The sequence below is a fragment of the Colias croceus genome, chromosome Z (assembly GCF_905220415.1).
Source record: "Colias croceus chromosome Z, ilColCroc2.1".
Lineage (NCBI taxonomy): Eukaryota > Metazoa > Arthropoda > Insecta > Lepidoptera > Pieridae > Colias > Colias croceus.
In genome coordinates, this window is record NC_059568.1 from 3,521,898 (window position 1) to 3,537,172 (window position 15,275).

The 15,275-nt window shown below is 33.8% G+C and overlaps 2 protein-coding genes and 1 long non-coding RNA gene across 5 annotated transcripts in view; 2 read left to right on the forward strand and 1 right to left on the reverse strand.

Moving 5' to 3' along the window:
- The window catches only part of LOC123705005, a 76,803-nt gene extending 76,498 nt beyond the window's left edge, over positions 1–305 (reverse strand). For both annotated transcript variants that reach the window (XM_045653545.1, XM_045653544.1), the window contains exon 1: positions 22–305. In XM_045653545.1, the coding sequence (XP_045509501.1) occupies positions 22–150 (129 nt within the window). In that variant the 5' untranslated portion in view covers positions 151–305. The remainder of the gene's footprint in view (positions 1–21) is intronic.
- Positions 306–2,272: 1,967 nt separating this feature from the next.
- LOC123705006 lies at positions 2,273–3,530 on the forward strand. The gene is made up of 3 exons (XR_006753242.1): positions 2,273–2,361; positions 2,819–3,013; positions 3,468–3,530. It is a non-coding gene; the product is annotated as an uncharacterized LOC123705006 (long non-coding RNA).
- Positions 3,531–7,437: 3,907 nt separating this feature from the next.
- On the forward strand, positions 7,438–11,107 carry LOC123705007. Of its 2 annotated transcripts, XR_006753243.1 has the most exons (7): positions 7,438–7,651; positions 7,806–7,966; positions 8,276–8,327; positions 8,605–8,734; positions 9,152–9,308; positions 10,297–10,456; positions 10,668–11,107. XR_006753243.1 is itself a non-coding variant. In XM_045653546.1 (2 exons), the coding sequence occupies exons 1-2, from the start codon at positions 10,302–10,304 to the stop codon at positions 10,948–10,950; spliced, it is 438 nt and encodes a 145-aa protein (XP_045509502.1). In that variant the 5' UTR covers positions 9,786–10,301; the 3' UTR covers positions 10,951–11,103. The 2 variants fall into 2 exon arrangements, 1 of the variants encoding a protein (XP_045509502.1); XM_045653546.1 differs by lacking the exons at positions 7,438–7,651; positions 7,806–7,966; positions 8,276–8,327; positions 8,605–8,734; positions 9,152–9,308 and having other exon boundaries at positions 9,786–10,456; positions 10,668–11,103.
- The last annotated feature ends 4,168 nt before the right edge of the window (positions 11,108–15,275 follow it).

Consider the following 15,275-nt stretch of genomic DNA (forward strand, 5'->3'; position numbering starts at 1 on the left):
TTTATAAGTTTGGGAACTCACCTCAGATGCGATATGATGCCATCCACTTGCGGAATCACTAGAAAATGAGCCACTAGTAATAAGCAAGCCACTGTCTTCACTCAACGGAGGCGCTTCGGAGTGAGTCGAAAAGGAAGGCGGCGACTCCATCACCCCACAGTTCGCTATATTCTATAATACCACGACGAATACATATATTTAGCGTAAAATACTACGTTTTCCATATAAAGAACAAAAATTACAAACGTCTCTATTACAACATCGAACATAAAACGTCTAACAAAATGATTGTAGGTATGTGACTGATCACGGAAACCATCTATCTCGCTCCTACACTGTCGTTTGCATTGCCAGAAATAAAATCTAAGTTGTATAAGGCAAGTTGTTAATATTTGTTAACTTATAAAAAACATTAAAACTTTACAAAGTATGAAGGCATACATTTTGGTTGAAGTTGGTTAGATAAACACTATCACTAGTATTTTTATACTAAGAAATGACCACAAGTAACAACAATCGATCAAATAATCTATTTCATTTCAAAAGGTTTAAAAAAAACTAAATTCCTACTCCAATTTGTGTCATTTTAATAAAATATCAATGACTCTTTAAATTTATATATAAGATGTACCGTATGTATAAGAATTAATTTTACATTTGTCGGTTGATATCTGTTTAAACCTTTTGTTTAAACACATAAAGTTTTTTTCGCTAAAATTTCGTACTTTTATTTTTGAATCGGTACCTAGCACACCCCGGACACTCCATACAAAATTATTGTTTTGACAGTCACACTGTAGAGACTGCAAACTGGTGTGTTAACGCTTTATGGTTGGCACATTTTGTGACTAGCGTAAAAAAAAATTCGCGTTTTTCTGATGAAATACATCCGTAAACAGCACAATATTTAACCATTTTCTACGAAAAACGATAATCACAAATCCAAAATAATAAAATTACTTTAAGTCAATTTGATTAATGTTGTCACTCTTCGTTGCGTTTCGTCTAATAAAAGGCCCTACTCACGGTTCAACGTTCAACACAACCCACAATCTGCTGACACCTGTGGCTGACACAATTTGTTGCAGTCGCGATTGAGCGTTCTCTACTCACGATTCATCCAACCCTCAATCTGATGACACAATTTCATTCCGCGATTGCTTGCCACAACGTGTGCACGTGGTGTGCACGTCACGTTGATGCCTGGCCTGACGCTAAACCTCAACGCAATAATACGCATTATTAATGGATATACTAATTTATGAAATATAAGATAATTATCTTTGTAAAGCTTGTATTTTTTCCAATTTTATTGATAGATTTCAAGGGCTATAAAATATAAACATCTTCCTCAATTATGTAAAAATGTCTTTCCCGCGTTTATCTCAAAACCGCCATTTTGCGATTACTGCATTCTTAGTTATCGCGGCAGCGCGATTGAGCCGAGATTGGAGCAATCACAATACTCACGTTTCAACACGCACGCAATCTGCTGAGACAATTTATCTGGTTGCTTCCGCGCCGATGCAATTCGCAACATGTTGGGTTACACCCCCAACGTGCCCTCAACTATACTATTGACGACACAATCTGTCGGCTCACTGCAGATTGTGTCAACAGATTGTTGCTGAAATTGAATCGTGCGTAGCTAGCTTAAAGGTCGATTCACACATATCAGTGAGCACGGATACGGAACTGTAACGGTACTGTGCCGGAACTGTGGGCTCACTGATATGTGTGAATCGACCTTAAGTCGTCGTTGGTATCGTCCTTGCGGAAAATGGGTACCAGGGTCTTAGCAGCTAGAACATTTCACTCTCAGTACATTTATGTTGGTTCATTTTAGTTCGGACATAGCTCAACAGATGTCAGCCTTACAAATTCTTTTGACAGATGACAGTTGACACATGTTTGTTTTATGTTTATTGCAATGACTAAGGAATCCTATGGACAGGGCATAATCTTCTATACAAACAACTGATTATACAAATATCATGCATTTCGATACCGAAATAATAAAACGAATACTGTCTCTTTCTAACTAATGAATATTCTGCTAAGTGAAAATATATGACTATACGTCAGTCAGTGCTAATTCTATACCGTTTGACATTTGAAGTTAGCTCAAATACCTACTGTGGCCGGGCGCCATTTTATGTTCTCGTTATTATGATGTACATGCTCTGTCATTGCTCCGTAGTAAACATTGAAAAATATTGAATATTTTTGTGATTGTGACAAACATTTGTGTCTAAAACATATAGAGTGGCATAGGACAAATAGTGGCATAATACCAAAGCGCAGTATTGTGGGATGTGGCTCCGGAAAGAATGAAAACTAGAAAAGTTTGTCTTTGCACCGGTATGTTTACGTTTTGACTGAAATATTAGTTATTACTTTGCTGATTTACTTATTTTCATGTATATTGAATTGAGGAGTATTCACAGACTATGTTCAGTGTAAAATTGTTACCAAATATAGCTTTATTTTGTATATTTTCGTTCTAGTAAAATAATGAATTTGGGTGCTAGTGATGACTTATAATATCGACATCAGCAAAATGTTCGATGAAGACGTGCGTCTCCCAAGGCTGTGTCATTAATCTTAAGAATAGTTGCTTTGGTGAATACACTTCCAAAATAACAAATTAATTTTGCCAAGAGCAGCAGAAGGAAAAATAAAACACTTAAATTTACCTAATATGAATTTTAACTTAAGTAAGATTAATCGCTTTTATAGTAGGTACTTTAAAAATGTATTTATAAATAAGTCAGGTCAGGACTAAAATTATAATAACCTAAAAATTCATTTTTTGAAGGTTACCAAGAAGTGAAAATAGAAAAGGAGAATGGTTAGAAGCAATTGAAACTGAAAATATCAAGCCAAATGTAAAGGATATAATATCATAGTATGTTCCCTACATTTCCCCGAAAGTGCTTTCAATAGAACAATGGATGTGATTAGTCTGCACGATGATGCTATACCAGTATGTCTGCCGCTGCATTCACACAGGGTGAGGTTTTTATCTGTAGACACGTGATGTCTTCCAATTTACTTTTGGTCTTTTTATTTAGATTTAGGGCTGTCATTTATAATCTAACGTTTCTCCTATTTTGAAGGAGGCCTGTGAACAAACTGAGAATTGAGATGGTTTTATATGATTTTTTGAGTACAAACTTGGGTGATATTTGGTTGTTGAAATGTTATTGACTGAGGGAAAGTGCAATTTACTTTAAATACATGGGGTGTTTTAAGTTATTTTTCTATTCTTTATAAATTTATATTTATAAAGCATTTCAATGCCATAAAACCAAAAATATAAATTCAAGTTCCGCTATTGTAAGCCCTAATGTTGATATTAATTTCAAACCATCAGCATTGCCCTTTTAATTAAAATGTATTGCATTTTAGTTTAAATGTAAAGTGAACAATGGTAGTTAATGTAAACTGTGACATTTCATTTCCAGGTACCAGTTGAGCCTCAAATCCCGTACTCAAAAATGAACAGAGTGTATTCGAGTGCATTCCAGGCTGCACAAAATAGTTAAGCTCTATAATTTTCTCTATTATTATATATTATTGTTTTTTTTTGTCTATTATTTATAAATAAATAAATACAATTACTGTATAATGTGTTGTTCATCGTAATAAAATACTATTATATACCTATATTAGTATATATTATGTTGTTTCATTATATTACCTTCCTCAAAACTGAAATTACCAAATTGTAAGTCTACCGTAATCCTTATATCGAAGTCAAAATTGAACTGGATTTATCAAATTATACAGGGTTAGCTATCTTGTCCGGCGAGGTTACTGGTGTTTTACAAGTAACCCTGTATAGGTGTTTTTTCCATTTGTAATTTTACTTCTATGTTTTGTACAATAAAGTTAAAATAAATAAAAAAGAGTGTGTGTTTATGTACACGCGTTAGAAGTTACGCGCCAAAAGAAGTATAACTTCAAAAAAAATATATTAATATTATTTTATATCGATAAACATTATTATGTTTATCGATATTCTCGGCACTAAACACCGCCATGTTTTGTTACAAGCAATATGGCGCCGGCCACACTTTTTTTGTAGGTATGTCACTTCCATGTGATTCCTTATTCATTGCAATAAACATAAAACAAACATGTGTCAACTGTCATCTGTCAAAAGAATTTGTAAGGCTGACATCTGTTGAGCTATGTCCGAACTAAAATGAACCAACATAAATGTACTGAGAGTGAAATGTTCTAGCTGAAAAGACCCAGCCAAGTAATAGTACATACTTGACCATAGATTAAACCATTAGGGCGTATTCAGAAAGAAAGCTTGAAACTTATAAGCGCTTATAAGCGCTTGTCAGGCGCCATATAAAATTTGTTTTGGTCTGCTTCAACGATCCAGCGTTGATAAGCGCCGATAAGCGCTTATAAGTTTCAAGCTTTCTTTCTGAATACGCCCTTAGAAACCAAATAATACGGGTACGACATTGCCAAATAGCCTTGGCAAATTATAGTCACAGTACCTATCTTCATAATACTTGCTCTGTGGTATCTTCTCGAGTTCTTGCCATGAAAAAAAAAGAAAAAAAAAAAAAACGAAAAAACGAGGGTAAAAGAAAAATTTAATAGTAAAAAATATTTAAGTGTAGGTTTAATTCGTAATTGAGGTAATTCCTGGTAATTCGATAAATTTGTGAAAATCAGTGGATAATATTTATAATAATTAGCTGGCGCAATTATTAATGGCTCCAAAAATGACGACCGCTGCGGTATCCGAGGTATAATAATGCAAATAATATTCTAAGATATCCTTGTATTCTTATACTTACATTTGATATAATTTTAGGCAGTTTCTGATTGGACTCGAATTTTTCCAAAGGAAGCGACAGAGAATTATGGAAGCTCTGTTACATTTATTAAGCAACTGACAGTAGTTGCTGTTAGCACTATAACGTATTTGAAAAATCTTGCCCCCGAAGATTCTTATATGATGGACACTTTTGGAGGTATTAAATTAAAAATTCTGAAGAAGACATGTAGAGACAAGTGGGGCCGGTTTCTAAGTACGAATTTAATACGAGCCTTCGATGCTTTTGATAAGAAATACGTAAGATTTTAATATTTATGAGAATACTAAAGTATACAATAAGTAAACAATTAATTTTTATACTTAGGCTGGTTAACGATACGCATCAACAATTGTATGACTATGACAATAATGCGCATGACAATACGCGTGCGCATGGTCGGTCAAGCTCTGCAACCAGCCTATGCTTTCACCTTATTACCACAGTATTACAAAGAACTTATTACTTTTCTCAAAGAACATATTTTGTCAAATTCCAATAAAACATTATTTACTTTCGCAAATGCATAATTGTCATTGTAAATTTATGATAAAAACTATTATAGGGAAAATCAAATACATTTTAGTGATTTTATTTTTCCCTTTTTTTTGCATACCATACGGCCGTGTGTGAGCGAGAGGGAATGATAAGCGCCGCCATTGAAGATTCGTTTCTAGAACTGACTAAACATTGCCTATAAGTTTCATCATTTCATAATCATGTCATGCTGTGTGATGTTTTTGTTTAAAGTATAAAGTGTAAACAGCTCATATTCATTCCAGCTTCACCGATTAGCTTTATGTTTTTACGAAGACGAGTATAAATTGGAGAATTTGGTGGAGTAGGGTAATTGCGCTGGTTTGCCGTCCAGCTTCTGTTTTCGTCCATTTGACTGACCTGCTACAATCACGTGCGTAAAACTTGAATACAAACCTACCTTCCCGCGCAAGTTTGCACTTTTTACGGTCCATATTGTTTAAGCAACAGTACTATCAACATTAAAATTTGATTTGACAAGAAGAGAGTTCAAAAAATTAACGTAAATGTGGCCGCTTCGCATACGTGCCTTGCAGATGTCATCGCGCGAGAGAAAAATTTGCCGGCGAGAAAAGTTCATGGTAAGGTAAATCACTGTTTTAGCTAGTTTACGTAATGTTTTTGGTACGTATGTTTATTTATAAGCATAATAAACGCAATTATAAGTGTTTATCATACATTTTTATAATACTCTTCGAAATATTAAGTGGACGGATACTAGGTTACCAAATTCTCAAAATATTTGGTTTTCGTCCAAGTGGACGGAAACTCAAACAGCTACGTGAATATTTGTTAGGGTCATTTTACTTTATCGGACCTTTAAAATACTGAATAGTTTCTCCCGAAGTGATCTTTATTGCTATTAGTTTAGTTTTTTTGGTTTCCGTCCACTGCTATGTCAGTGCTGCCAAAATAAAAAAATATTTAAAGAAGTGGACGAAAACTAAATTTAGCTTTAAATGTTTTAGTTTTCGTCCATGAATGAGTATTGGAGTATCCAATAATTAAATATAGCCATTCTTTTGCATTACTTTTCGTCTATTTTTACGTATTGAAAAGTTTTCTATTCAGTATCTTCCTTATAAATAATTGGTGAGGGCCAGAGTGTTGTAGGTACCTAATATTGTCATTCATTCAGTCATGTATCATTCTCCTTATGTGAAGTAGAGTCAATTATTCGTAGCATAAATGGGGGTAGGTCAGACATAATACACTGTATTTTTCTTGATTATCATTCACTTGAGTATCATCTTTTATTCTAGGTCTGTTTTGCCAATGCAGTATTTTTTTATTATACTTACTCAACGTATCCTCAGAAAGATCTTATTGTTTTTAGATGGCCTCGAAGGAGTCTAAGAAATCTAGAAAAAATAGACGCTGCGTACACTGAAGATTCTGTAGCTAAAACTTATTATTATGGCTGTGTGTTTATAGTACGTTTCATTTGATAAACAAAGTATTAGAATGAAAATTTTTGTTGTTAGAATGAATATTTCTGTTTTTTGATGTTATTTCTTAGTCCTGTAATTATTACTTGTTTCATTTACATTGTAAGGAACGCATTCCTTTCTTTATTACGAATGATTATACAGTCATCACTAACGCCTATAAGGACTGCCAAGTGCTACATAGATCTCAGTGTTGACTAGTTATATTGATTATTATTAGTAAAACCACAAGTAAAACTAAACCTGGGTAGTGAGAAATTGTAATGTTAATTAAATAAACGTATATATTTACCTGTAATTGATTTTAAACTTAATAGTTGACCTACCCTCCTTTTTCTACACGGTGGTCGAAAACTAGCTTACACTAGGACGAAAACCAGTTTTTTTGGACGAAAACTAGCATTTACCCTACTTTTGCAGAAAATAATTTAAATAAAAAGATACATCAAAATGATTTATTTTCCCTTAATATTATCTTAAAGAAGACTATATAAGGACTTAAAAAAAAAATTATATGTTTAAGGAAGGGTGCTCCAAAATATTTATTTCGTATCACAAAGTTGGCAACTCCTATAATTGGACGAAAACCAGCGCAATGACCCTATCATGTTTTTGAGTATACCTATAACTCTGACGGGGTGAACTCCATGAACATTCACTCCAAGAACCGGAACAGTACCAAAAACACAATGCGGTTTTCTTTGGAAAATGTTAGGGACAGAACTATCCAGTTACTTAGAGCTTGTGTGGTCATCACGCAGGCATACGCAACACAGTTTTCAAACATTAATTATGTTTGCTTGCGCCTTTATTACAATGAAAGTAAGTATTTATAACTTCTTTTTAGTTCATTTTATGCTTAACATTTTATTTGTATAAAGTATAAAGATATTCTATAATCAAGCTGATATAAATTTGATTATGCGAATATTTTATGTTCTTAAGAAAATAATATTTCACATAATTGTAAACAAAGATGTACCAGCGGACTACAAAGCACCAGGTTACGTGAGAACGAAAGAAGACCACCTGAAGCCAACAATTCAAGACAAACTAAAACTTGGTTGGGTGGAAACGCCATACCATAAAATTGTGACTTACTCCTTCTATAAGCAACCTACTAGCTATGAGGCAAATGTAAGATTTTTTTATTGATAATTTGTAAGGCAGCTATAAAGCTATTTTTAACACGCTTTAGCAAGCTAATAAGCTTCACCTGTATGATTCTATGTAACCGTCATGATTGTATTTAGTACACAACTCTTATAGAATCCATTTTGACCTACTTTAAATGGTCAGTTTTGATTCAAATTTTGTAAATTTTGAATCAATTTAATTAATAAAGGATTGGTGACAATAGATATTATAATTGCATGAGTTTAAATTAATGGTTTAAGTTTTTTTTGTTTTTTTATTTTTGAAACTATAATAATTATTCAATTTTAGCCAACAGAGAATCCACCAGAGCAAGTGCTTACTAATGATATGGAACTATCAGGTATATAAAACAAATATTACATTTATTCGCACACATAGTAAAATCAAAATTTGTGTACTTACTTTATTTTTTAATGTACAAAATAAATGGTAGATTGTTATACTAGTTTTCAACTTAACAAATAATATACTAAAACCTTCCTCGACAACTATAGTATCCATTAAAACATACAACAGACATGGACAGCACTTTGTTTAATACTATGTAGAGATTTTTCATAGACATTAATTACACATCTACAAAAAATATAGATTACACTTATTAATAATTCCTCTAGGTACTGTTGAGATGTCGCAACCCAAGAGGGATGGAGGGTTAAACGGACACGCTCGTGTCCGTTAATATTGTCCCTGCAACAAGTATGGGCCATGTGACGCCTTTACCCAAACTGAATTGTTAACTTGTCAGTAAGTACCTACTAGATTCATAGAATTCTAAATAAGAGCAATTATAAGTAAATATTAAACGATTGTGTGATGAAAAAAGCTGCTTTAAAATAGCTACTTAAAAATTCATTAAAATGTAATCTAAACTGTACCTGCATTTTATCCTCTAACTTATTGTCACGAATGGGCAGATTCTAGACTTTAATTGAGGTTTTAAGACAGTAAAAAAAGGTTTTGGAACTTTTGTACCTATTTTAGATTCCATTGTATGATTAGATTTTATAAATAAACAGTTTCAGAATTTAATTTTTCATTAAAGTAAATTAGAGTAAATAAACTAAAAAAAGTTGTTTCGATTGCTGGTACCAATCGCTTAGTAGCCATAAATAAGGTGTCTATATGTTATTAAGTTTACATTAAGTAAAATTTAAATTGTAGCTACTGCAAGCTCCAACAGCACGCAGCGTGTTTTGGCGTAGTTCGTCACTTGGCATCTCGAGTGACGGAACACTGTTGTTCGAAATGTTATGATGTCGATACAACCCGTACTCCTACTGATACTAAATTGGTTTCCTTGACTATGAGGAAACGGGAGGTAAGTATGGTTTTTTAGATATATTTTTTTTGGTAATACTCATATGAATTATTTTCTTGTAGTTAGCGTTTGTTTTATAATGGAGATGTTTATTCATGTTGAAAATATTATATTCACCATAATTATAGTGTTAAAATATAGATCAAAACTAATCAATAATCGAAATTTTTTTGAAAATCATCAATAAATGACTGAGATATTGATTATTGAAGTTTACATATTTTTGCACGGAACATCTGTGAATTCGATGCGCCTGTGACGTCATCACACACAGTCTTTATAGTAGCGCTAAGGCAGATTGCTTTGATTGTATGATTTATCTATTCAAAATTGTTATTAAACGTAAAGTAAAATAAAATTTTAATAAAAATATTGCCCATACAGTTAAAAAGAAATAATATATAATTTTACATATTTACATGTTTATTTATATTATATTTTTATAAGTTTAATTAATACTAAATTAATTAAATTCAGTACCTTTAATAGAAAAAGGCTTCGTCGAAGGTCGAAGTGAAATAATTTGGTTAATATTAATATAATATAGGCCTTTTTATTCAATTTGTCATAGGTTACTTCTGAAATTAAAAGACTTCAACTTTTTTCATTAATTATAATTTATAACATATTGTAGCTAAGTACGCACTGGTTGTTTAAATCGTCCCACTAATTGGTAATATTTTGGAGTATTTAAATAACCAATACATGGACATAGTAAATATACCAAAATTGCTTTTTGAAACGAAACTTCTTTAGGCGCGTTGACGTTGAGAGTAAAATTTCAAGATCGCGTCATGGCAATACCGTCACGACATGGCGACGATTTGGTATCTTTGCATCTTGCCAAATAAGTTTAACTTCTGACACGTGTGCTCTTTTTTCAAATTTTGCCTTTTTGTCTGGAACGGTTGAACCGATTTTGATAGGAACTTGGTTACATCTACTATCTTCTATCCAACTTTAAATTTCGTATTTATTTATTTGACAGAGTCTATGCATTTTACGTCGAACATTGGAGCTGTGTTCGGAAGTCGCACCATTGGAGCCCGGGACTTGATGGACAAATTCGATATATCTGAGTCCAACGCTGCTAATCTAATGCAGTTACTTCATTCCAATAAAATTATCCAACAAAATTCACAATCCAAGTAAGTGAATATATTTTTATCATAAAAATGTATAGTGTGAAATTGTAGTTAATATACTTTAATATTGTTTTCTTTGTTTTGAATCTAACAATACATTTTTTTTGTCTAATTAATTATTAAAAGTTTTAATTCACGTTTTTTCATCAAATTCATCTAATAAAGAAGGCTTTCATCTTAATAACTTTTTCACAATATGTAAAACTCTTTTCAGACGTCAAAAAATAGAAAAGAATCAGTTAAAAATATTGATGTCCAACTTCTTCCACACTACCGAGGATAACATAGTCGATCTACTATTAACCGAATTCGCTTCCCAAGAAAGTGTACCAGATCCCATTTCTAGAGCTCTAAATGTCACGGAAAAGATTTCAATCAAGAGAAAAGAGAAACGAGCTCAAAAAAGAAGCATTGAGATTGAAGATAAGGCAATGATCGCCAGGACTGGTGTTAAATTTAAATTGGCTAGAGTTGTACTAAAAAGATTGTTGATATAATGAAAATGTAAATGATGTTGATGAAAGCTGTAAAAGAGTCCATTGAAAAGTTACATTTGGGGTTGCGTTTTTTAGAGGACGCAATTTTATTTTTTTAATGTGTAGGGGGGGTCAGTGAGAAGCTAAAACCAAGTTTGTGGGGTCGCCACCCTTGTCCCACGGCCGCCATCTTGAAAATAGCGGTTGATATGGTTTTTATGATATATCTCTTAAACTATTTATCTGATAAAAAAAATTGTTAACATTATTTGTTGCAAATTAAATTCTCTACAACTTTGGTCCAGTGACTTATTGTCATAGAACTACAAATAAAAAAGTTGTTAAAAAATAAAAATGTAAAATTATATATTATTTCTTTTTAACTGTATGGGCAATATTGTTATTAAAAGGAGAATGGCGAACTCCCATAGGACTTTGGGCCTAATCGTTACACTGATGATTTATGTGGGGTTAAATATATAAAAATATACAGATTCTATAAATATAACAATTAAAGATCTGAGATTCTATGGGATAGCAGAGACATTGAGCATGTAACGTCACTAAAATTGAGGTTAGGTTTGCTCGAGTTCAATGAATAGTTTATATTCTATAATATACATTATTTAGATAAAGAGTGTAACAGAAGAACAGTTAGGTAATATCTTCTTTTAGAGTACCAACCAAAACATCGTAGGTACTTATATATAAAATAATAAAACTCGTTTTTTCATAAATCGTTTATTCATCATTATCATCATAAACAATTAACACATCATCCAGAAACTGTGCTGGCGTCATTAAATCTGGTTGATACCTTGCCCAGCTAAGGTACCATATTATGGACATAACGTGACAGCAGCAACCTACAGTTCTTCTTCCTACTAAACAATTACAACAATAAACTGTTATTGCTTCCCTTTCTATGAGAGCACTGTCGACTAAAATATATGTAAAATAAGTTTTACTACTTCTATGCCTGGATTGAATGCGAATAACCTAACCTTAGATAATACTAATCCACTAACCGTTAGAGGAGCAGCCCACCGTTGTATAATATTGATATTATTGCGTTATCTTGTAACAAATGCATATGTATAGCATTGTCATTCAAATTGTACTAAAAAATAGTACTCACTTCAGAGCGCTGTAAAACCTTACCTATTTACTTAATGAAAAAATGTTGTATGTAAAAGTTGTTCCTCGAAAAACAATCTACAAAAATGGTCTGATATGATTTCTTCGTAAAATGATAAAAAAAAGTTTTATTGAAAAATATAAATAGCTCTAATTTCTGAAAATTTTCGCTTATAACTTTTTTATTTATAGTTCTACGACAAAAAGTTACTGGACAAAAGTTGTTGAAAATTTAATTTGCAACAAATAATGCTAACAATTTTTTTTTATCAGATAAATAGTTTAAGAGATATATCGTAAAAACCATTTCAACCGCTATTTTCAAGATGGCGGCCGTGGGACAAGGGTGGCGACCCCACAAACTTGGTTTTAGCTTCTCACTGACCCCCCCTACACATAAAAAACATAAAATTGCGTCCTCTAAAAAACGCAAGGCTAGGCCTAAAAAATGTAACATGGACTAAAACGTGTACCTATGTATTATGTTTTGTGTAGAAGCACACATTTAAGTTTTTTTATTAAACATTATTTTTTATTCTTATTTCTTATTGTTTTTAAATTATTAACAACATATTTTAGGTATCTACTAATAACTGATTACTTTTTAATATGTCCTGAATTTCATCTAATTAATTCCAAATGTTGTTTTTTAAACTTGTTAACAAACGTAACTCACAATTTCCAATGATCTACATATTTTTTCTGAAATGCAGTAATAAATTGCATTAACAAGACTCCGTATATTTCCACTAATTATCAAATTATTACTTACTTCAATGCATATAGTTTTTTTTATAATCAATATACTTACTTTGAAATAAAGTAATTTGATCTTAAAAATCAGTCAATAAATTAATAAATTAACAACAAAAACACGGCTATAATCTGTACTTTAATGTAATGGTCCCTCTTGACAATCGAGAGCGTTGGCCCAACAAATGATCGTCAATGTTTGCCGCCATTACGGCGATTATGAATACGCGGGCGAAGCCGCTGTCGAAAAGCTAGTCTGCAAATCCTACTATCCTATCCTACTATATAATAATAATAACCTTGTCGTGGGGGGGGGGGGGGGGGGCTTACGGGAAGGCATGATCAATTAATTGATAGTCACTGCCAACTTGACTAAACCCTGTGAAAAAAACCAGATGAGACTCAAAATAGCCACAACATCTCGGCACTACCCTTCTCAACCAACGGTCCCAACTAGGTACCCATTTAACATTTGAGATTTTTGAATTTAATATGGAGACTAGATTATCTAAAAGAAAACGTATAGGGTCGCTGCCCGGGGGTGATCGCCGTGGCACACCTGGAGCTGACGCTGGGTGTTTCAGCATGCGAACCGTCAGCGATGAGGAGCTGAGCAGACGGGCTTCTACCGATTAAAATACTACGCACGTACCACAGAGCAAGTAATATAGCACGTAGGTACTACTAATACGTAGCCGAACGCTACGACGAAAATGACGCACTGAATAGTAATTAGAAACGTTGCTATACTTATACCGCTAAATTTAAATACCCAAAAAACTTCTGGAGGAGAATCTACACATGAATATGAATAAGTTTAACTATGGAACCGACTCCAAAAAGCGCGAAAAACAATCATGCATTTGTGCTTTTAGAGTCGGTCCTAACTATAATTAATTAAATGTTGTTGTCCGTTCCCCACGCTTATTGAATTATTAATAAGTTAAGGTGGCGTAATTATCAAAGCGATATTTCGATTTAAAATGAATTTCTAAGGGGGTGAAAATTGGCTCCAAATGGTTCGTGTAAAAATACACACGGCCGCTGCTCGCCAGCCCCCCTAGCCAAGTGGCATACGCTTCATAGCGTTTCTCTTTCTACAAACTTTAACGCCATAAAGGCTGGTTCACACTTTGATTAGTGCGAGTGCAGGTGATTAGTGCAGGTGTTTAGTAACTACGTGTGGACAGCGACTGTTTAGTGCAAGTGTTTAGTAGGCTGTGTAGTAAAGTGAATAGAAGCGTGTTCTATTTTTTTGCGAGTGGACTGCGAGTAGCCACGTCCCGCGCGCCCTCCCTTCCCCCTCACTCGCAGTGTGCCTGCCTAAACACGTCTGGACACGAGTGTTTAGTGTTTAGTGTTTAGCGTAGTGTGTAGCGTCGCGAATTGCACCATTGACCTGCACTCCTACTAATCACCTGCACTCGCAGTTGAATTGGACACTACTCGCACTACACACCTGCACTCGCACTAATCACCTGCACTCACACTTTGATTAGTGTGAGTGCAGGTGATTAGTGCGAGTGCAGGTGTGTAGTGCGAGTAGTGTCCAATTCAACTGCGAGTGCAGGTGATTAGTGGGAGTGCAGGTCAATGGTGCAATTCGCGACGCTACACACTACGCTAAACACTAAACACTAAACACTCGTGTCCAGACGTGTTTAGGCAGGCACACTGCGAGTGAGGGGGAAGGGAGGGCGCGCGGGACGTGGCTACTCGCAGTCCACTCGCAAAAAAATAGAACACGCTTCTATTCACTTTACTACACAGCCTACTAAACACTCGCACTAAACAGTCGCTGTCCACACGTAGTACTACTCATCACCTGCACTCGCACTAATCAAAGTGTGAACCAGCCATAATCAAAGTGTGAACCAGCCAATACGAATACGCTATACGACAGGTAGCCAAGTGGCTTACAACTTTGCGAACGCTCATTCTATTGGATCGTACGCTAATGTCTATGGCTTCGAATTCTAACGTCAGTCAGGGTACGTCACAATGAATAAGGAATCACATGGAAGTGACATACCTACAAAAAAAGTGTGGCCGGCGCCATATTGCATGTAACAAAACATGGCGGTGTTTAGTGCCGAGAATATATCGATAAACATTATTATGTTTATCGATATAAAAATAATATTAATATATTTTTTTTGAAGTTATACTTCTTTTGGCGCGTAACTTGTAACGCGTGTACATAAACACACACTCTTTTTTATTTATTTTAACTTTATTGTACAAAACATAGAAGTAAAATTACAAATGGAAAAAATGACAATGCCAATATGCGAGAATGGATGTTATTCTTTCACTGCGGAACCGATTACAATGAAATTTTGTATATACACACATAGGTTAGGTTTTATCCCGGAAATCCCACGTGAACGGGAACTGTGCAGGATTTTCTTTAAAAACGCGGGCGGAAAGCTAATATATTATAAAAGAAATTTTAA